At 28.8% G+C, this 22,114-nt stretch overlaps 1 protein-coding gene across 1 annotated transcript; it reads right to left on the reverse strand.

The window, feature by feature from the left end:
- Positions 1-7,754: 7,754 nt before the first annotated feature.
- Positions 7,755-9,442, reverse strand: LOC134827166 (uncharacterized). Its single transcript, XM_063839736.1, has 3 exons — positions 9,032-9,442; positions 8,002-8,207; positions 7,755-7,930 (listed from the first exon to the last, which is right to left on the reverse strand). Exons 1-3 carry the CDS (start codon positions 9,217-9,219, stop codon positions 7,755-7,757), a joined length of 570 nt encoding a protein of 189 aa, XP_063695806.1. The 5' UTR covers positions 9,220-9,442.
- Between the last annotated feature and the right edge of the window lie 12,672 nt (positions 9,443-22,114).

The following is a 22,114-nucleotide window of genomic DNA, read 5'->3' on the forward strand; positions in this document are numbered from 1 at the left end:
TAAGTTTTTGCAGCCCTGAATATTAAAAGTTACTAAAAAAATTATTAATCTTTATTAATTTAAAATACCTACCTAATTAAAAGTTTAATTTTTTTTATAATTTATATGTACTAAAATTCAAATAATTTTATAAATGAAAAATTAATTATAATTTTCTATTTATTATAAAAAATAGAGAAAGTAGTCGTCTAAAGAACGACATACTAAACCGCATTTCGATGTTACATATGTATCTTTGATTTTCGTACTTCTCATTCCAGATTTTCGTACTCCTCATTTCATATTTTCGAACTCCTCATTTCACATTTTCGAACTCCTCATTTCACATTTTCGAACTCCTCATTTCACATTTTTGAACCCCTCGTTTTCACATTTTCAAACCCCTCATTTCACATTTTTGAACTCCTCATTTCACATTTTTGAACTCCTCATATCACATTTTTGAGCTCCTCATTTCACATTTTTGAACCCCTCGTTTTCACATTTTCAAACCCCTCATTTCACATTTTCGTACTCCTCATGACCCTTTCACAATTTCATACACCTCACAACCCAAAGGACTCCCCACAGACCTTTAGGGTCCTCAAATAACAAAGAATTACAAAAAAAAAATTTTGGGGCACACACAAACGAAAGTCGAATTAATAAATTTTTTATTTCGAAAAAAAAAAATAAAATGTAAAATTCATTGCATACCATATCAAATGTGTTTAAATAAAACCATAGGAATTTAAAACAAATTAAAAATATTTACTTTAGTTGTAATTATTTTGTCATTTATTTTTAACAAACAAAAATTATTAAATATATTTCAAATAACCTTTGCAATTAAATTTAAACTTTTGCAAACTCTCAAAGCTAAACATAAGTAAGTAGCATGCAAAAAAGTTTGTCATTAAAAAATCAGCAAACTGTCACATCAATCTATTCTGAAGTATATTCTGCAAACAAAGACGTAAGAGTAAGCAGAGACTTTTCGAAAAGAGTGTCATTTTGCACATATATGAGGAATAAATTTGAAAATAATTTGCATTTTAATTTGGCATGTATGCGAAAACACGACTGCAAATGGTAATTTTTAGACTGTCTTTGTTGCTACACTGCATATGTGACAATAAATAATGCAAGTACTAGCAGCTGTCTTTTATTCTTCGCAAGAATATTAATTTTAAAATGCGTTGCCTAGAAGATGGCGCGATGTGGTAAATGGAGTTTCCCGAGTAAAATGTGCATTTTAAGAGAATTGTAATTTTAAGAGGAGTGATGATTTTGGTTGAAATATGAACTCTCGTTCGAAGCGTTCTCGTATGCCATGTGCAACCACAACTACTTACAACTTGAGTCTTTTCTTCGCTTCACACACACATTTTACATTAGAGACAAAAGCACTGACAATGCGACAATATGTGTTTTAATGAGATTCAAGGAAAATTTTCGTGACACTCATTTTTTGTTGTTTGCATCATTTTTCCCGAATCCCACTTTAAGCTGTCGTATAGATTTCATGATGAGAGACGACCGTAACAATAACATTGAAATCCGTTCTAACCATGTTGATTCAATTATCTTTAATTAAAATCATCGAGACTGAATAGGTGATGCTCAAAAAGGTTATACGACTTGTTTAATAAAGTTATGTGCCTCTACGACACACGAAAATTTTTGCCTTTTGTGCAATTTCTGTGGTTGTTCAAGTACCGTCAGGTAGATTTACTCTCTCTGTGCAAGGCTTTAATGAAAAAGATAAGCCAAGTGGTAGGCGTTATTGTTTTCAATTTAATATTATCTGGTGTAGTCCAGACAAAATTCAGGTTGTGTCATATACCAAAACGGAGCTAAAGTCTCTCGGCGTTGTATATGTAACCGCTTATTTGTTTATTGTTTTGGATATCCGGAGAGAGAAATATAAACCGCATTTCTGTAGGGACGCACGTACACGATAAGATTAGCCCAAAGTTGTCTTTAAACTGACATGGAACCATTGTGCAATCTATCTATGTTATGGTGAATAGGCCAAAAGCTATGTTATAATATTAGATTCACTTGTGTTTTGTTAGTTTATGTCAAACTTTGAAAAGTTGATGGAAGGGATCACAACAAAATAATAATATCAACAAAGGAACTGGTCAAGTGCATTATTCTCTAATATATGCAAAATTGTATTTCATCATCATATTATAAAATGAAGTTATAGATCTTTTGATTGTTTTAGTTGAATATTGGTTTCAAACTTTGTTCAATTAAATTTTACAATAATTTGATTGAATTTAAGTGACGTGGAAAACATAAAGTGTATATTGGAACGAGTCTTAAAAATATTTTTAAAAAAATATTGAATTAAAAAATATAACAAAAAATATTATTTTATTTTTTACCGCATTTCGAAGAAAAAATGCGGTATTAAATTCGACTTGTCGTCTGTGTGTGTGTGTGTGTGTGTGTGTGTCAGTAACGCTGTGCCCCAAAATTTTTTTTTATTTATTTAAAAATCAAGGAGATTTTGATGGAAATCATACTGTGCTCCTCATATGATAAAATCGTACTTTTTTTTATTTGATCAAAGAACGATCAGATATCAATGAAAATCAACTTTAGAATGAATATTTATTAACTTTTAGCTTTGAAACCCATCAAAAGTTGGTTGAAAATATACTTGAAAAATTTCATGACCGTTTTCCTTCTTTTTCAAAAAAACGGTCATGGAAAAATTATTTTTTTTATTTCATCAAAAATCGATCAGATATCAATGAAAATCAACTTTAGAATGAATATTTATTAACTTTTAGCTTTGAAACCCATCAAAAGTTGGTTGAAAATTGACTTGAGAAAAAAAGTACGATTTCTGTTCCTCATATGATAAAATCGTACTTTTTTTTATTTGATCAAAGAACGATCAGATATCAATGAAAATCAACTTTAGAATGAATATTTATTAACTTTTAGCTTTAAAACCCATCAAAAGTTGGTTGAAAATTGACTTGAAAAATTTCATGACCGTTTTCCTTCTTTTTCAAAAAAACGGTCATGGAAAAATTATTTTTTTTATTTCATCAAAAATCGATCAGATATCAATGAAAATCAACTTTAGAATGAATATTTATGAACTTTTAGCTTTAAAACCCATCAAAAGTTGGTTGAAAATTGACTTGAGAAAAAAAGTACGATTTCTGCTCCTCATATGATAAAATCGTACTTTTTTTTATTTGATCAAAAATCGATCAGATATCAATGAAAATCAACTTTAGAATGAATATTTATTAACTTTTAGCTTTGAAACCCATCAAAAGTTGGTTGAAAATTGACTTGAGAAAAAAAGTACGATTTCTGCTCCTCATATGATAAAATCGTACTTTTTTTTATTTGATCAAAGAACGATCAGATATCAATGAAAATCAACTTTAGAATGAAAATTTATTAACTTTTAGCCTTGAAACCCATCAAAAGTTGGTTGAAAATATACTTGAAAAATTTCATGATCGTTTTCCTTCTTTTTCAAAAAAACGGTCATGGAAAAATTATTTTTTTTATTTCATCAAAAATCGATCAGATATCAATGAAAATCAACTTTAGAATGAATATTTATGAACTTTTAGCCTTGAAACCCATCAAAACTTGGTTGAAAATTGACTTGAGAAAAAAAGTACGATATTTGCTCCTCATATGATAAAATCGTACTTTTTTTTATTTGATCAAAAACTGATCAGATATCAATGAAAATCAACTTTAGAATGAAAACTTATTAACTTTTAGCCTTGAAATCCATCAAAAGTTGGTTGAAAATTGACTTGAAAAATCTCAAGACAGTTTTTTTTCTTTTTCGAATATTCGGTCATGAAAATTTTTTTACTGCAATTCGAAGAAAAATGCGGAAAGGCGAAATACGGTATAGTATGTCGTTCTTTAGACGACAACTTTTTCTATTTTTTTTTTTAAATTTAATTAATTAAATTTTTCTAGAAAAAATTTATTATTAGTGTTATTTTGTATGTATGTTAGTGTTGTTTTAAATCTAATATTCTGCTTTTCAAAAATTTAATCCAGCTTTTATTAAAAAAAAAATCATTTTTTCCCAGAATTTGTAATCTTTTCCCATAATATTTCAAAAACAATCCAATAACGATATAAATATTTTCATGAAATCTGAACCTGAAATCAAATTCAATTGAAAATTTGAAAAGCAATAAATACCCAATTGTAAAAGAGAACAAAGCATTCTATGAACTAAAATGTATATCAATAAAATATTCGGATTTATAGAAATTTTAGTTTAATGTCAAAAGATTTGATTCTCATGCCTTTCACGTCAACTTGTGGTTCCAGATTATAAATTCCAACGAATAAATACAGCCTTAAATCCAATGAAGCAAAATTATCTTAACAATGCATTTTCTGTCCATTTTTCACTCATTTTTTGCAAAGCACGCCAATAAATGCCAAGCAAGTGTTAACAAAGTGCAAAAATTATAATAAATGTTGAGAGAAAACTACTTTTCTAATTAACATTCCAATTGAATTTATTTTAACATCCATTGCTGCGAACGAAAAGACAGCAAAAAAAATATGAAAAGAATTTTCATTTTAGTTTATCGCTCGAATTGTTCGCTTCCCAGACACTACACAATATTTCACCAGAAAAAAAAGGTACAAGTGCTGCACTATCATCATTATAATAATTAATCGGATAAAATTAGTATGCAAAACTTTTATTATCTTTTGTAATTATGATGATAGTTTCGTGTATAATAATTTTCGGCTGCTCTCTTTTCTTCTCGAGGCAGCCCGAGGAAAAATGAGAGAAAAAAAAATTATATTTTTTTTTCGGACTGGCACAATAAATGAACGAATATTTACATAATTAAATTTACTATTCAGGGCATGACTAGCATTTTTCAGTGTAATTTTTATCTGTTTGTACACCGAGTCGGAGGAGTTGATTATTTGCAGTGAGTGTGAGAGTTTTTCAAAAACACACAACAAAACAAGCTTGCGAAAAAATTGCATGGAAATTAAGTTGCAAGTGTTGTTTCCTGGTACAAAATGAGCAAAAAAAAACACACGCATACGGAATATAACAAACGATTTGCATAACATTTAAAAAATCTTTTTTAATTAAGGAGAATATTCGCTCTATAGCTTTATTTTAGATATAAACTTACATTTCCGACGTTAAACGACCTTTCCATGCCACTTTTGACATGTGACATGTGAATGATCTAAATAACAAAAATTTATCATCATTTGCATCAAATCGATAGATGAAATATTGTCCTGTAACTGAGTATCATTTTTTTTACGTGAAATTTCCTCCCATATAAAAAAACGGAATATATGAAAATTTATCGCTGCTGTTTGTTATTTTGACATTGACAGACATTTTTACCCATAAATTCAGGATGTCACGTGGAATTTATGTGTGTCCTCTTTCATTTCTCTCAAACTTGGTCGGATTGAAAGAAATATTCTGCGACGGAAAGATTGATACAGAAAAAAAAAGAAAAATAATAATTTTTAATTACTCAACATTATTTCCAGCTACATAAACACGCAATTTGTTTCGTAATCCAGTGATTATTACTTATTTAATGTTTTTATTCTTTAATTTACAAGATTTTAATGGAAAATGAGGAGTAAGTGAAAAAAATTTCTTTCACGTACTTTGGTCCAATTATTTTGTGATTTTTCATCCATTTTCTCCAGTTCAAGTAATTAAATTGCAATTAAAAATTCTTAATACTCCAAGCAAGCCTTATTTGTTTATTATCGTCCAAAGAACATGCTTTGTTTAAATAATAATTACGATCGTGCCTAGTCAGACGTGAAAGAAAAAGTTTTAAACAATAAAAAAGTTTTTTTTTCATAAAAAGTTGTCATTCAATATTGCATAAATTTACATAGAATTTTTTCCCAGGTCTTTTGAAGCAAGAAGCTAATTGTAATGATCTTTGTAGTGTGAAAATTGCTTAGAAAGCCTTGGAAAAATTGTACGATAACATAAATTCTTGAATAATTATTCGAAAAAAAAATATAAGGTGTTTTATTGAAAAAAAAATTCTTAAATGTCAAAATGTAATTCAAATTAAAAATTTAAATTTATTTTTAAAATTTTTTTCATATAAAAAATACCTTAATAAAAAAAATTAATTTGAATCAAAAAATTATTAAATTTTCTCAATAAAAAATAAATTAAAAAATTAAAATAAAAAATCAAGTTTGTGAAATAATTTTTTTTTTAAATTTAAATCATTTTTAATGCAATTATAAATTATTTTTTAAAATTTTTTCATACAATACCTTAATAAAAAAATTAATTTAAATTTACATATTATTGAATATTTAATTTTTTCAATGTAAAATAAATTAAAAAATAAAAAAACGAATTTGTGAATTAATTTAAATTTTTTTAAATTTTAATCATTTTTTAATGCAATTGAAAATTGAAAATTATTTAAATAAAAAAAAATTAATTATAATTAAAAAATTATTAAATATTAAATTTTCTCAATAAAAAATTAATTAAAAAATAATAAAAATCGAGTTTGTGAATTAATTTATTTTTTTTTTTTAATTTAAATCATTTTTTAATGCAATTGAAAAATTAAAATTTTTTCATATACCATGAATACCTTAATAAAAAAAAATAATTTAAATTTAAAAATTATTGAATATTTAATTTTCTCATTGAAAAATAAATTAAAAAATAAAAAAATTGAGTTCGAGAATTAATTTTAATTTTTTTTTTTTTTAATTTAAATAATTTTTTATTAAATTTTTAAATTAATTAAATTAGGTATTTTTTAATAATATTTAAGAACATAAATTATCGTTAAATATTTTTCATTCCATAAATAAATATAAAAAAATAATATTGTTCCAAGGCTTTTTGCTTAGAGAAAAAGTGATCATACATCCCCTTGTAATAAAGAAAAATCATTCCCTGGAAAATTTTCTCGTCATTTACTTCAATTATAACTTATTCTTCGACACAAGAATGGTCGATGATGCCTTAGAGGAAAATTGCAGTTGGTAATTGATAAATTTATGCTAAAAAGCATTAATTGAAATTGTTGCGAAACTTTCAATGGACTTCTTCGAAGAAAAGAAAGGCAATTAATTTTTGTTTAAAAGACGTGCCGTAACAGAAAGTCGTCTATCACATTGCATCATCACAGAAAATGTTTTGTAATGGAACGTTGTCTGTTTTGACAAACACGAGACTTTCTCCGTAGAATCTTTTTTTTTTGTTTTATATAAAAAGTCACATAATCAGGTCATGTAATTAAATTCACTTATAAAAACCGTTTCATGAAAAAAAATTTTTTCAGTTTTAATTTTCATCTCACAGCGAAAGAAAATGAAATTCGTTCTAGTTTTTATCGCAGTTTTAGTGAGCTTCGTAGTTGCTCGACCAAGATTTTCTTTCTCAGATATAGAATTGCCCGATGATGTGTTCGAAGAAGGAGTTTCGCAATTGGGAAACGGAAATGATGTTGGAAGTAGACATCATTGGCATGGTCCAACTTCAACCACTCAAAGCTCAACCACAACTAGCACGACCACAGAAAGTACAACGACAACTAGTACAACTACTGAAAGTTCAACGACAACTAGTTCAAGTACCACATGTTCAACGAAAGATACTTCGATAGAACCAAGTCCAACAACAACTAGTACATCGACACCCATGCCACCGTCTCCAGAACCAACACCATCCGCTTAACATTAAAGCACAAAAATCTTCATAATTTTAAGTTTATTCATTTACGTTCAAAATGCAGTTTAAGGTTGTCCATGATGGCCTTCCGTTGGAATTCTACTTCGCGACGACAAAGGCTACCAATAAATGGAGGACACTGATATTGCACCGTCTCAACTACCTGCGTGTCTTTCAGCGAATGTGTATTAGAAAACTTAAATTGACCATTAGCTTTAACTGTAGCGAATAAAAAAAAAATCAAGTTTTTAATAGAAATTTTTTGTATGAAAAATGTTTGTTGGACTTACGACAATAAAGTCCGGCAAAGAAACACGTTTTATGAGTGGAATCAACGACATATTCACCTCCTTGCTCTTGTGGCAGTTTGTACACAGAAAAATAGCCCATGTTGGCATTTTTCCAATATGGCCAGTGAGAGAGACGTTCGATATACTCGACTTCATATTTCCAGTGATTAAAGTTTCCATGGTCCTTGAGAATTCGGAATTCTTCACTAAAAATATTTTAAAAATTAAATTTTTATTGAGTTTTGAGCCAATGGAAATTTATTTCAAACTCCCGATTAAAAAGTCAAGAGCAACCCTGTTGGCGAAAAACGGGTCAAATTGATCTTTTTAGGGACCAAGTTAACCCCTTGGGAGGTCAAATTGACCCATCAAGTGAATTTTTTGACCCCTTAAGAGATCAATTTGTTCTTTTAAGGAATCAACCTGATCCCCTTTCGAGTCGGTCATCTACAGACCCAAAAAAATTGATTTTCCAAGAGATCATTATGAACCCTTAAGAGATCAAATTGACCTCCTGGAGTGATTAAACTGACCTCTTGAAGGCATCAATTTGACCTCTTAAGGGTTCATAATGATCTCTTGAAAGATCCAATTTTTTGGGTCTGTCGATGACCGACTCGAAAAGGGATCAGATTGAACCCTTAATGAAACGAAATTGATCCCTTGAGGGATCAAAAATTCTATTAAGGGATCAAATTGACTCCTAAGGGGTCAACCTAATCCCTTAAGGGATCAATCTGACCCGTTTTGCACCCATAGGGTAGGTCTGCAGGCCACGAAATGGAATCAGGTTGATCTCTAAAGAAAGGATCATATTCAGCCCTTAACAAAACAAACTGATCACTTAGGGGTCAGAAAATTCACTTAAGGGGTCAATTTGACCCGTTTTTCGCCCACAGGGAAAATAAATTCACCAAAAAGCTTTCATTTAATTTTAAATGAAAAAATCTATCAAACCCTTATTTGATCACTCTTAAAAATAGCGGGACAAAAAATTTGAAAAAAAAAATTTAAAAAAAAAAAATCTCACATCGTTGGATTAAGCAACTTCATTTTACTGAAATCCGCTACAAAATTCCACACGTCCTCCGGTTTGTGATTCTTTATCACAGTTTCCGCTTGAAATTTATTGTATTTTGCCGAGAGTATCAGATAAAATACGATGCCACTCAAAGCTACCGATAGAAGTCGTCGTTTATTCCATCTTATTGGATGCATGTTTGTTTATTAGTTTGCTCCGTATTTCCGATATTGTTATAAATAAAGTCTGGATGTTTATTTGATTTTGGTTTTAAAACAGTATTTAAACGGCACAAAAGTAGATAGATGAAGTAGACGTTCTCGAATCGAAGAAACCGGAGAAGCACAAATGTTGTGTCTGTTCTGTTCAAACATAAACTAAATATTCCTTTTTTATTTTTCGACACACAACACAGACATTTCAAAAATTTTATCGTTTCTTCGGATATCGTTTAAAATTTGAGCTTCGAATGTCTGTGTTTGTGTGGGTCTCTTCGAAATATCTTGTGTGTATGCGAATGAAGAAATATAAATTTTGTACAATAGAATTTTGTAGTAAAATATTCATTCATTCATAAAACAACAGTTTATTCACATGTTTTGTTCATCGGAGTCTTTAGCAGTAAGCATTTGATGCAAGAATTGGATTTTAATTCCAGAAGAAGAAATTTTCCAGAATTTTATTGAATGAACGATTGACGTTGAATTTTTGGCATGACCGATCAAAATAAATTTCAAATTATGTTATATTTGAAAATTATTAACTCAGAATATCAAAAGAGGCAAAAAATGGTACTTTTTTTATTTATCTAAAAATATTTTTGTAAATTTTTTTTTTAATTTAAAAAAACAAAATAAAGGTATAAAATAAAATTTAATTTTAAGTAAAAAAAAATTACAGGTCAACAAATTTTTTTTTTTTGACTATGTAATATAAACTTAATTAATTAATTATTATTAATTTAATTGATTATTTTTTTTACTAAAAAATTTTTAATTTTTTTTTTTCACTATTTTTTTTTTTTTTTTTTTGAATTTAACATGTAACAATTTTTAATCATTTTTTAAAAAGTAACAAATTTTTAATAATTTTTAATAAATTAATTTTTTATTTTGCTTTTTTTTAGTTCCAAAAAAATAACAGCTCAAAATCTAAAAGAAAATTTCATAAAATTATCAAAAAAATTTTTTACATAAATTTTCAACAGAACTCGTAAAGTAGAACTTTTTTCTCTAAATGAAGCTTAAAAATTTTTTTTTTCAAAAATTTTTCAAATTTTATTAGCTTTTAACTATTTTTAGCCCTGTCGTCACCACACTCTAATTCACTTCTCACCAATATTTCACACACTAAAAGAAACATGTGATCCAAAATGTTTCTTATTGTGCACACACATGCAATGAACGCAACACACAAAAGTATTTAAATAAAATATACAAACTCACTGACACTCGTACAACTTCACATACAAACCGGCAGCACATCTACATTTTCGAGAGAAATTATCAAATAAATAAAGTACCTTGTATTTGAAATAGGATCAGACATATGTTTGCATAGTTTATTGCATTGTGTCGTATTTGATTTGCTCATGCTCTGATACTCGCTTTTTTGCCAAATAAATACTTAAATTTGTGGTTTTCGTGTATTAAATATGAAATTCCGGAAAAATATTAAATTCAATGTTTTCGCCTGTTATAAATTCATGTGTGTCGTTCAATATTTGAAAAGTGTTGAAAATATCACCTCTTATAAATAAATAATGAATAATTCAATTTGTAGAATAAATTTTTGAGCAATATTATCAGGAAATACGATACCAAAGGCAATTTGTTTGGTGGTTATTTGAAACATTTTAATGACACCGTCAACGTTGTCGTTCGCGACAAGTTTTTCTTTAACAAGGCGTCTCATTATATTCTGTTGCCACTCTTTTTTTTCAAACACCTCCACTTGTCACAATATTTTTTCTTAAGAAAAAATCTGGTCGCAACACTGAATTAACAGTCTTGATGAACAGAACTTTGTCGTACCTACCCACCTACAGTTTTACCATAAGTCAAACACTTGAAAAAATAAAAAGAAATAATTTTTTGCTTGCACTTTTTATTTATTCACGGTGATGCTAATGATGTAACAGCTGAGCGCAATTGAAAAAAAAATCTAGAAATAATTTTTTGCTGCTTCTTTGTAATTAAAACCTTTGCAGTTTTCCTTATAACTTTGTTTTTCTTTGCATAAAAAAATTTGAAAATAAAAATCTTATGCAATTCTCAAAAAATCTTTCAACTATTTTCTCTTTGGTTTCTTTCCCTAACGACTGTGTTCCAGTAAATTCATGATAAAATGTTTGAATTTACACCCTCTTTGCTTCTCTTTATTTGTTAAGGCTACCAAACTCGGAAAATAATTTTATATCGTTGCTTTAAAAATTTAAAAGATATGGGCAAAGTATCAGTTACAAAAGTTTAAAAATATTTGAGAAAAAAATATTTAGTCTTTTATTGTATTTTATTTTTTTTTATTTTGAAAAAAAAATTAAAGGTCAAGAAATATATTTTAAAAAGTCAAGCAATATCACAAAATGAATAAAAAAAAAAATTAAAAATAATTTTACTAAATTAAGCAAAAATACGGCAATAATATAATTTTATTTTTTTTTTTTTATATAATTTTATAAGAAAAATTTTCGAAGGCCTTACATTGAGATAATATCTTGAATACCAAATTTTTAAAATATTTTATGTGAAAAAGGAATAAAAATTTTAATTTTAACTCGATTTATCGAAAATTTGGATCTTAATTTTAATTTTTTTTATCAAAAATGTGCAATAAATATTTTTTTTATTTTTTAGATTTTTGAAGTTAGACTAAGAATTTTATTAAAAACAAAATATTTAAGCAGAAATTGAAATAAATTCTGTTTTTTTTTATTTTATTTTTTAATTTTTATTAAATATTTAATTATTTGATTCATAAATTTTCCTATTTAATAATTTATTAAATTTAAATTAATTTTTATTAATTATTTTATTTAATTTTTTGTATGAAAAAAAAATTAATTTTCCATTCGAGACACCAATTCCCTACAGTGCCAAGAAATTTTTCGACATATTCTAACTATTTAATAAATTTAACAAGAAGTTTCCAACACCACCCACCCACAACATACATGAACTAGACACACACACAAAACAGTCAGAAATTCTCATTATGTTGCAGACACATAATAAAATTAAAGATGTCACACAAGTGAATACAATGGGGCATAAAATTAATTTTAAAATTCCCTTAAACCATACTTTTGGCTTTTTTTCTTCTTTTTTCTGTATGTCTCATTTTCCAACGTCTTATTTTTCCACAAGGGAGAAAGTGAGACATCGAAAGTGGAAATGAGTGCAGCCCATGGACAAGACGAAGAAAATCTGCTTACAAATCAGTTTTTGCACAATGACGACGATGCAGTCAGTAATTTTCGTCTCTCTTTAGTGATATTATCATTATTATCGTTTTGATGATTATTATTATGAAGTTGGGAATGTCCTTAACTTTTAAATTAAAATTAAATGCCTGAGTGCCCCCGATGCAAAAATCACTGTCTGTCGTTCCATGTGGACGAGTTATGGTGCATCTGAATTTAATAATGAAATTTTTTACTTAATAAAATTATTAAAGAGTAAATAATATGACTAATTGTGATTTTATGAAAATTTTTCATTTTTTCAAATGAGCGATGCATAACTTCTGTACAGGAAACTGCTGCACAATTTTTTCTTCTTCTTCTGTTCATGAGACTTTCAAGATAAAAGCTAATTACAAGCCTAATTAAAACTTTATCTTTTACTCTTTTTTCTTCATTTTATTTATTTCATTAAGCAAGTGCTTCGTTTCGTTCTTGTTACCTTACGAGCAAGAAATTCTTGCATTTATTGACGAAGTCTTTCGTCAGTGGTGGATTTCTTACTTTTTATTCAATAAATATTTGCTTGGTTTGGATTTACTTCAAAATTTGTAAACAAAATGTTTCAAATTTACCCAGTGGGGCAATGAGGCCTTTTTTATGCCTCTTTTCCTCTAAGGCCTTAAAAATTACCCTTCAACTTTTCATATGAAAAATTTCAAAATTTTTATGTTTTTGAGAAAAATCTTTTGATTTTATCAGAAAATCATAAAAATTTTGAAAAAATTCTCATGAAAAGTTGAAAAGTTTAATTTTTAAGCCCCAAGGGCCTTAAAAAGGCCTCATTGTCCCACTGGGTAATCTTGAAACATTTTAAAGGTCCCATTTTGAAGAATTTTGTTCTACAAATTCGATTCTAAAGACCTTATGAGACTTTGAATAAATTCGTCACTGACTCTCGTACCTTGGCAAGAATTCAAAACGTGTTTTCCCGAAAAGCGCATAACAAAAACAAAGAGAAAGAATGGAACAAAAAGTCTGAACGTGCAAAAATATCGGTGCAAATTAAAAATCTATATCGCAAAAAAAGTTGTACGTCTCAATTTCATCTCCGCCGAAGCGAAATAGATATAAATTTCTGCTGAAAAATCTTCGGATAAATACGTCGTTCATGTGTGAAATGCATTCTGAATTATTTATCATACGTGTTGGAAATATATATTTTTGGTGCCATTTCTTTATAGCCGTACCATAAAATATTCATGGAAATATATCAATGTTATAATGCAAGTGCAATAATTTTCAACAGTGTTGCAATGAAGTGCACGAACGTGATCAAGTGATTTTTAAGAAGTGTGAATAGTTTTGAAAAGCAAGAGTCGATCGATATCCCGCCATGAATGACAATGAATATATATGCGGGAAAATTCAAATGAAATTCCGTCGTGTCTGACCTTTGCTCTCGTGAACGAATAAATTATTTCGAGGCAATGTCCGAAATTGTCACCCCCCGAAAAACAATCGAAAAAAAAATCCAAGCCATAAAATAATAAATAAAAAAATAATCACAATCAGAGGAAATTGATTATTGATTTTTATCAGATATTTCAATCATGGCCATTATATTGGAAAAGCTGTTGTAATAAAAGTTTGTGTATGGCAAACACTCGAAAGAAAAGTATCGGAAGGAGAGAGAAAATTAGAGGACAACAGGACAGATTTAGATCACAGATAAGCTACTATACCGTTCTACATTCCTCCAGGCTATAACTAGAGAGATTGGTGTAATTTATGTGGCTTAGGTGTGAAAAATGTCTGTTTTTTGGGGTGGCAAAAAGTCACGACCATGCTTTCAGGCTATTTGGCTGAAAAATAAAACTTACTTGAATGCGTTCCGTACTTTGATTGATATTTGCTAAACTTTGCAGTTAATATACGGGCAAAAAAGGAATTTAATATTAAAAATCACAGCAAATCACCAAAAATGTATCCGCAAAATATGACGCTCAAAATATTGGGATATTGATATGATAAAATTTAATAAATAGAATCGTTGAACCATTTATTTCTGCTGACTGAATTGCGAAATATTTTGGCGTGATTGTGGCTTCAATTAAATATACCATCGTTGGGATTCATGATGATGCTGATTAATATTTATTAACAGTACGACAAGTGTTCGGAGGTATTTTGTTAAATATTTGTCATTTGGAAATTGGACACATTTGATTGAAATTGAACTGAGGACTAAGGTCGATATCAAAAATATTCTGGAATTCAATTTTGTTTTATCCCCTTGAAATTTCGGTAGACATTGAAATTTTGGGCCCAGTGGGACGAAATAACCTTCTTTTAAGGCCCTGGGGTCTTGAAAATAAGGCCCTCAAATTTTTACATGGAGAAATTCCGAAATTTTTATTTTTTTGAAAAAATAAAAAAAATAAAAAAAAAAATTTTTTTCCAAAAATAAAATAAAAATTTCGGAATTTCTCCATGTAAAAGTTTGAGGGCCTTATTTTCAAGACCCCAGGGCCTTAAAAAAGGTAATTTTGTCCCACTGGGGGCTTTCAAGAAAAAAATTTATCAACTCTTTTCATGCATTTAATTTCGAAGGAAACTTTTGTTTTCTTTGATTAGGTTGGAATGTTTGAATTTTTCTCAGTTGCCTTACACAGTAAAAAATCTTCGTCTCGATGCGAGACGTGAAAATTGATATTTTTGGCTTTTCTGAAGCAATGGTAAGTTTGCGGGCATATGTTTTTTGGCGAAAAATAATCTACTCGAGACAACGAAAAATTCTAGTAAATTTTTTTTTTTTTCAAAAAATTTCACTTCAACTTCGATTTAGGCAACAGAAAATTTTGGAATTTTTGATCGAAAATCAAAATTTTTTGAAAAACAATTTTTTCACTGGAATTATTCGTTGTCTCGAGTAGATCATTTTTCGTTAAAAAAATATGCCCAACAACTTGACATTGCTTCAGAAAAGCCTGCCAATTTTCAGAAAATCAAAACGGCACATTGAAATGCGGTGAAAAATTTTATTAAACGAAGGCAATTCAAAATGTTTAATCAAAACGGATTCGGCATTAGAACGGAAGGTTGCAAATTTATATTCAACAGGAATTTTTCAAAATTTTTCTCAATGAGATCTATGAAAAGTCCAATTTTAAGGATATTTGCTTATAAAAATTTAAATTTTACCACAATTTTGTAATATAACTTATTTCATTTTACTAAAAATTATTTTCACAAAAATTTGATAAAAATTTTCACAAATTTAAAAAATTTTTTTTTTTCATATTTTTTCTATTTGAACATTTTTAATCCAGCGTAAAGGTAATTTAACCAATTTTGCCAAAATACGTTAGGATTCAATTTTTTATTAACATTGAACCGAGTTTAAAATATCATTTGCGGTCACATCATATACCTATGTTATATTGCAAAAATCCATTAAATAAATGAAAATTCGACATTATTGTTTCGCTTGCTGCTCATCTAAAATGGGCGCAACATAAAAGTGAAATGCATCATTTTGGACCATTTTCAATCATTTTGGGAACAATTGATGAAAATTTTAATTAAAAACAAATGACTTTCGACTGAAAAACATACAGTTGATTCAATTTTCTGCCAGCTAGAATTAACTTTTCCTATAAGCATAACAATGTTTTTGTTAAAATATCAACTTTCACATCAAGTTGCTTTAACGAGTAAATTTCATTTACAACTGGGCTTGTGAAAAGTGATTTATTGCAAATATAAAATGTACAAGTGATTGAGAATGTTATGTTTGAAACTTTATCTAACTCCTGATGTCAGAGTTTTTTTTTGTTGTCAGCAATTAAATTAATTGCTTAAAAACAGCAAAGTTTGTCAGACAAATCCTCATTTAGCCATTCAACTCAATTAAACCGATAAATATTTTATTATTAACTGAGCTTTTGTAATCAGCTTGAAAATTGAAATGTGGGCGGCTTATCTGTCACGGAGCGCATTCAATGACAGAATCATGATGTGCAGTAATTATAATGCTATTAAAACAATTATGGAAATTTCGTGTAGGCAAATCCATGTCAAACGAAGTTTTGTCGCACAATTAGACGTTTCTATGGTTTGATCTTCATTTGAAATTCAATTTTCGGAGATTAGAGGAAATGTATGGCGGCGGTCTTTTGTGTGCGAAAATTGCATTCATGTCAGTTTCACGTCGACGTTTCAATGGTGGTCGAGAATTCCTAAATGCTCAAAATTATATAGTCGCTAGAGCATAGTAAAACTTTTTTCTTTTTGCGTTAAAACTTGCGCTTCTGTGACGAGCTGCAATCATATTTTACTAATTTCATTATAATGTGAAAGTTTTTTCAAATCCCTTGAAATCTCGAGCATAAAATAAGATTGTTTGTTATCCTTTTGAAAGGAATCGTCGTCGTTGCATGCGAAAACGAAGCAAAATTGGTGTGACGATGTGTGAAAGTTTTGATGAGTCAACTGGGAAATGGAGTTAATTTTGTGTATAATAATATTTACTCCCGAGTAACTTAGACAATTTGGAATGAGTTACGTATTAAATGGCGAAAAATATAAAAATCAATATTTACAGATTGGAGCAACGAGAGAAAATACTGTAGAATTACTCATAAGTACTCAAAGTCTGGTAAGTCGTTTTTTTTTCGAATTTTATATAAAAACTCTTGCTCAAAGCTATTTTCAGATCATTTCAAGATGAAGTTTGTGACGGTGACTCTTGTAATTCTACTAATTTTCTTCGTTTTTAATATTCAAGCCCGTATATATAATCGTAACAAAGAAAAACATGCTCGTAAGTTTTCCCTTTCCACTTTTGAAAATAAAAATCAACAAATCTTTCAATTCACAGCTTGTAAGGAATACACCGGGTTCTACAACGAATGTAGACGTTCGGAAAAGGTTCCTACGAAATATTGGGTGAAACAGTTTTGGAAAAAAGAATGCACTGAAGTCGAATACCCCGCTTGTCCAAATGAGCCGCTTCACAAAACTAAAGGTGAATGTGAAAAGCATTGTGTTTAAACTACAGTCTTGTAAACTAAAGTTCTATCAAAAATAAACCTTTATGTAAATTCACGAATAAGCCAAACAAATTATTACCCTCTTATAACTTTTACTACCACTGACCCATATTTTGCAGGTACATACGTTATTTTTTTCTCATTCCTGAAAATATGTTGATTTATAAATAATGCACCTTCATCAATTAACACTGCAAGGAGCAACTTTTTCATTCGGGAGCAGTTCGGAGAAAAGCTTATGTGCGATTTGTCAGACAAAAAATGACTTATTCTGTGCTGCGTTTAGGTAGGTATGCCCTATAGATTGAAAAAGTGTCAGATTTACTGCTTTGGAGGTTAAATTAACTCTACGTGAAATTGGCTATTTTATGCCTTTATATTCTGTTTCTGTCTTAGTTTATTTAAATCCCTCAAAAGGTTTATTTATTCCTTTAGAGTTGATCATTGCAGATCCAATATGCTGACCCAACCGGAAAAATTCCAAAAGATGATTAAATCTACATTTTAGGGGTTTAAATTAACCTCTAAAAGGGAGATCTTTTGACTTTGAATCAATTCAAAATAAATCAGTCAAACCAATTGTTTGTAGTATATTTGGTCTAAAAATTTTGAGGAACGATTTTGAGCTATCATATTGTTGGCTTTTAAGAATTTTGTGATCATTGAAAGGGAGTCAATCTTCTTGTATCCAAAAAGTATATTGTGATCTAGGTCTTTAAAGGAATATACAGATATACATTTTAGTAATGAGAGAAAATAACATAAAGAAAGTTTTTAATTGCAACTGTTCAATAAAGCTTAAATTAAATTTAAGAAAACAGGATTAAAAAAAATAGCATGGATAGTATTTTTTCCACAGTCGCAATGTGATGTTTCGACGATTGTGATAGTCTCTCAGTTGGCTAAACAATATATCCACAGTAGGATTTTCTGTGGATAACTTTACTTTTAAGTGTGAAATGAGTCTATTATTTTATCACGATCGTCTTTCTCTAGAAGCCGCAGAACAAAAGAAGAATTGATAGATTTGAGCCCCAATTTGAGTTACAATGCCATTAACGCAGATCTCCTCAAGCGACTTGAATAAACCGAAAATTTTTTCTCATCTAATCGTGAACCACAACTCATTTCCTGTAGGAATAATTTTTTGAGGCTGAAGATGGTCAAATCCAAAGATGCTTAAGTGGATGCCTTTGTTGTCCAACTTCGTACCTTTTCGATCCGTAGGGCGATGCTGGTAAAAACAAAGATAAATGGAATATGAGCTCCATACACTCTAAATTGTCTATTAAAACTTTCGGTAAAATAGTTTTCGTAGTAAAAGTTTTTATTGGTAGGCTCATATTTTGCTATTATTTATTATTATTGTTGAATATTAGAAAAGGAATATACGTCAGACCAAGACGTACGCGTACGAGATAACTTCAGATAAATGTGTTGGAGTGTGTGATAAATTAGATTTCAAAAGTTTTCAACTATTATTTTTTGAATAATAAACGTATTTATAAAGAGAATTCTCTTATCATGACGTTGTTGTTGTTGTTTTTTATGCTCAAATGAATTATTTAAAAGCTTTTTGATTCTTGGCAGGGAAAATGCATGCAAGACATAAAAGTAATGGAAAAATCATTAGTTTATCAATTTTTTTTTCTCATAAAACTTTTTCTTGTTCTCTCCTAGAATTTACCATAAAAAAATGCTTATCAAACGGTTTTATTACTTACTCATGTTATTTAAAGTCATGATTCCGTGAACGTGATTTCGTGCTTCTTGTGCCAAGTGATAACTCTTTAAATTTTTGATATAAAAAGCTTCGAGTCAGCCAAAGTCTTCAGTTACAAATTTTCGTTTGAAACAACAAGAACAATGAAGTACTTTGGATTTTTCGCATTTCTTGCAACAATCTTGGCATTTGTTGCTACTGCAACTGCTCAACTTCCTAATCTTCCAGTGCCAGTTCCAGGAGGTCTTCCAACTGACAAACTTCCAACTGGCGATCTTCCTGTTTCACCACCAGCAGGACTTCCAGGACGCTAAAAAAATCTAAAAATGAACGAAATAAATTTCAAATTTCAGTTGAAACGTAGTTTGTGTGGAATCAAATTAGAACGTGATTCGACACAAACTGCACTGAAATGACTTTGGATCCAAACAAACAATGTTATTTTCTTACCAAATTTTTCTTTACGAACTTTTTTTTAGAATTTGTTAAGAAAACAAATTTCGTATACTGTGTTCAAAATATCCACTTGGCACCCAGGTCATGAAAAAAAATTATACCGTTAAGTTTCAAGGTTAACAGATTCTAAGGAATTTTTAAGGTCATCCCAAGGTCATCTAGAGTTTTATACCTATTTCGTCAAAAAGAAGACAAAATTTCTGTCAAGATGAAATTATTTTCAACACATTCATGTGTTTTCATTTTGACCCTTAAATTATATGTATGAAAGCCTTCGAAAATTAATTGATTTTATTTTGTCAGAAATTTAGTTTTCTTTCCAATGACAATTCTATAAAATACTGCATTTTTAAGAAGGTTTTTTCATACAATATGAGATTATCACCCGATATTAGTATCTCGAGAAATGACTTAAATTTAAAGTTTAGAACGAAACAAAGTTTTCTATGCATGCTTTAGTTGAGATCGGGTATGTCAAAGAGGTACTTGATTAATTTAGGCCTAACTAATACAAAACCATCAAAAAAGTCTCATGGATTCTAGAATCTTCTGTGACGAAAGCAAAATTCATAAAAAATCGTAGGTAGTTAGAGTCTGCGTTATCAATCATTCATAAAAAAATCGTAGTTAGAGTCTGCGTTATCAATCATCAAAAATCGAAAAAAAATCTTTCCTTCGACCGATGAGATTTGCATGAAAAAAAAAATGAAAAAGAAGAAGTAATAAGCCGAACGAAAACAACCATTATCATCTTTTTCACATAGACGACATACACACGTGACATCTTAAAAATGTTACAAGGACATTAGCTTAAGTGCCTACGCATGTACTTTGTCATTTCATAACCCCATTAAAATGTAAATTTAATTTTTTGAAGACGATACGCCTGCAAACACAGACACTAAGGCTGATAAATGTGTTGCCATAAATGTGCGTGAAAATATGAGAGTTTATGAGATGTTGATGCCTTGTTTGCTCACCATACACATCGCTACCAGTTGATAAAAAGCAGCAACATCTTCCGCTTTTCACTTTTCACCCCCAAATCTTTCAAGTTTAAAAGATCCCATCGTCTTCAATAAGTACCTGAAGATATTCCTCTTATGCCACTGAATCGCTAATTATATCGTGATAATCATAAAAATGATAATGATGACGAGGAAGTGTCGTTACCGAGAAAGTCTAACTCTTGTTTGTACATTACTAATCCCGTTAAACCACCTAAAAGCACAATTCCATTACGTTTTGACGCGTTTTTTGGGTGACTTTGTTTGTTTGCATATGTGCGGAAAAAATTACAAAACATTAACATGCTTGTTTATCTAAATATGTTTTTCCGTTGTTTCCTTATTGCGCGCGAGTGGCAAATCACTTTCCATTCTTGGCAAAAACTTTTTGCGATTAAAATGTTTTTAAGTATGCAACAATAAACGGCGTTTTAAAGTAATTAAAAAAGGAAAAGTCGCATTGTCACGATGTCTTTTAAGATGCAATTAGCAGGAAAATTGCTGTAAAGTTGCTGGCATGATGTCAAAAATTTAGAAAAAAAAATTTTTTTAAAGGAGCTTTCTTTAAATTTAAGTAAATACAAATATTTTCATCAAAATTGACAAATGATAATTTTTAAGAGAATTTTATTAATATTTTTGAAGAACTTAGATGAGTTAAAGAAAATTTCGAATTTTTAATGTAATTTTGAATAAAATTAAAAGAAAAAAATCGTTTTTTTAATAAAAGTTAAACATTTTTACCAAGAGTGTTAGAAGTAAAAAAAAACTTCCAAAACCGGCAAAATTCGAATTATTTTTTTTTCAACTAGTTTAAAGTATTGTGTTGTAATTAAATTGTCGGAAAAAAGTGAAATGTACAAAAATAAATAAATTTAACATTATTTTGATTTTTTGTAAATTAAAATAAATCTAAAAATTCATTAATTTTATAAATTTTCGAAAGAATCAACTCAATTTTTTGATTTATTTTAGGCCGTTCCAAATTTTTTCAGATGTTTTTGTCCAAAAACATTTTTTTCAAAATGGGAGGGCAAATAAAAAAATAAGTTTTTAAATACTGTTTCATACAAAATGTCAAAATTTTAACAAATTTTGGTTTTTCATGAATATTTTAGATGTCTTTATGGTATCTACATTGAGATTTGATGATTTAAAATTGATCTGAAAGTATTTTAAGTTAAAAATTTTAACAAAAAAATTTCATAAAAATAACCATCAAAAATTTTTGAAAAATAATTTTTAGGAAATATTTTTAGAGAAGAAAATTCATGTAAAATCTCGATTTTCAACACAAAAAATTTTAAAAATTGAAAATATTTTAAAAAAACTTTTGAAAATTCCTTGAAAAAGTAAGGAAGAGGACCACAAAATGGTCAATTTTGATGAAATTCTTAACTTTTTTTTTATTTTGCCCCATTGGATTTTCAGCTTTTGAAATGGGGCAGAGGA

The sequence above is a fragment of the Culicoides brevitarsis genome, chromosome 1 (genome assembly GCF_036172545.1).
Source record: "Culicoides brevitarsis isolate CSIRO-B50_1 chromosome 1, AGI_CSIRO_Cbre_v1, whole genome shotgun sequence".
Lineage (NCBI taxonomy): Eukaryota > Metazoa > Arthropoda > Insecta > Diptera > Ceratopogonidae > Culicoides > Culicoides brevitarsis.

Bases quoted from the DNA above. Each gene is read 5' to 3' on its own strand.
- LOC134827166 (XM_063839736.1), bottom strand. From the start codon at position 9,219: ATGCATCCAATAAGATGGAATAAACGACGACTTCTATCGGTAGCTTTG. The intron at 8,208-9,031 runs GTGAGATTTTTT...AAATATTTTTAG, and splicing joins AAGTTGCTTAATCCAACGAT to TGAAGAATTCCGAATTCTCA. The intron at 7,931-8,001 runs GTAAGTCCAACA...TATTCGCTACAG, and splicing joins CTTTGCCGGACTTTATTGTC to TTAAAGCTAATGGTCAATTT.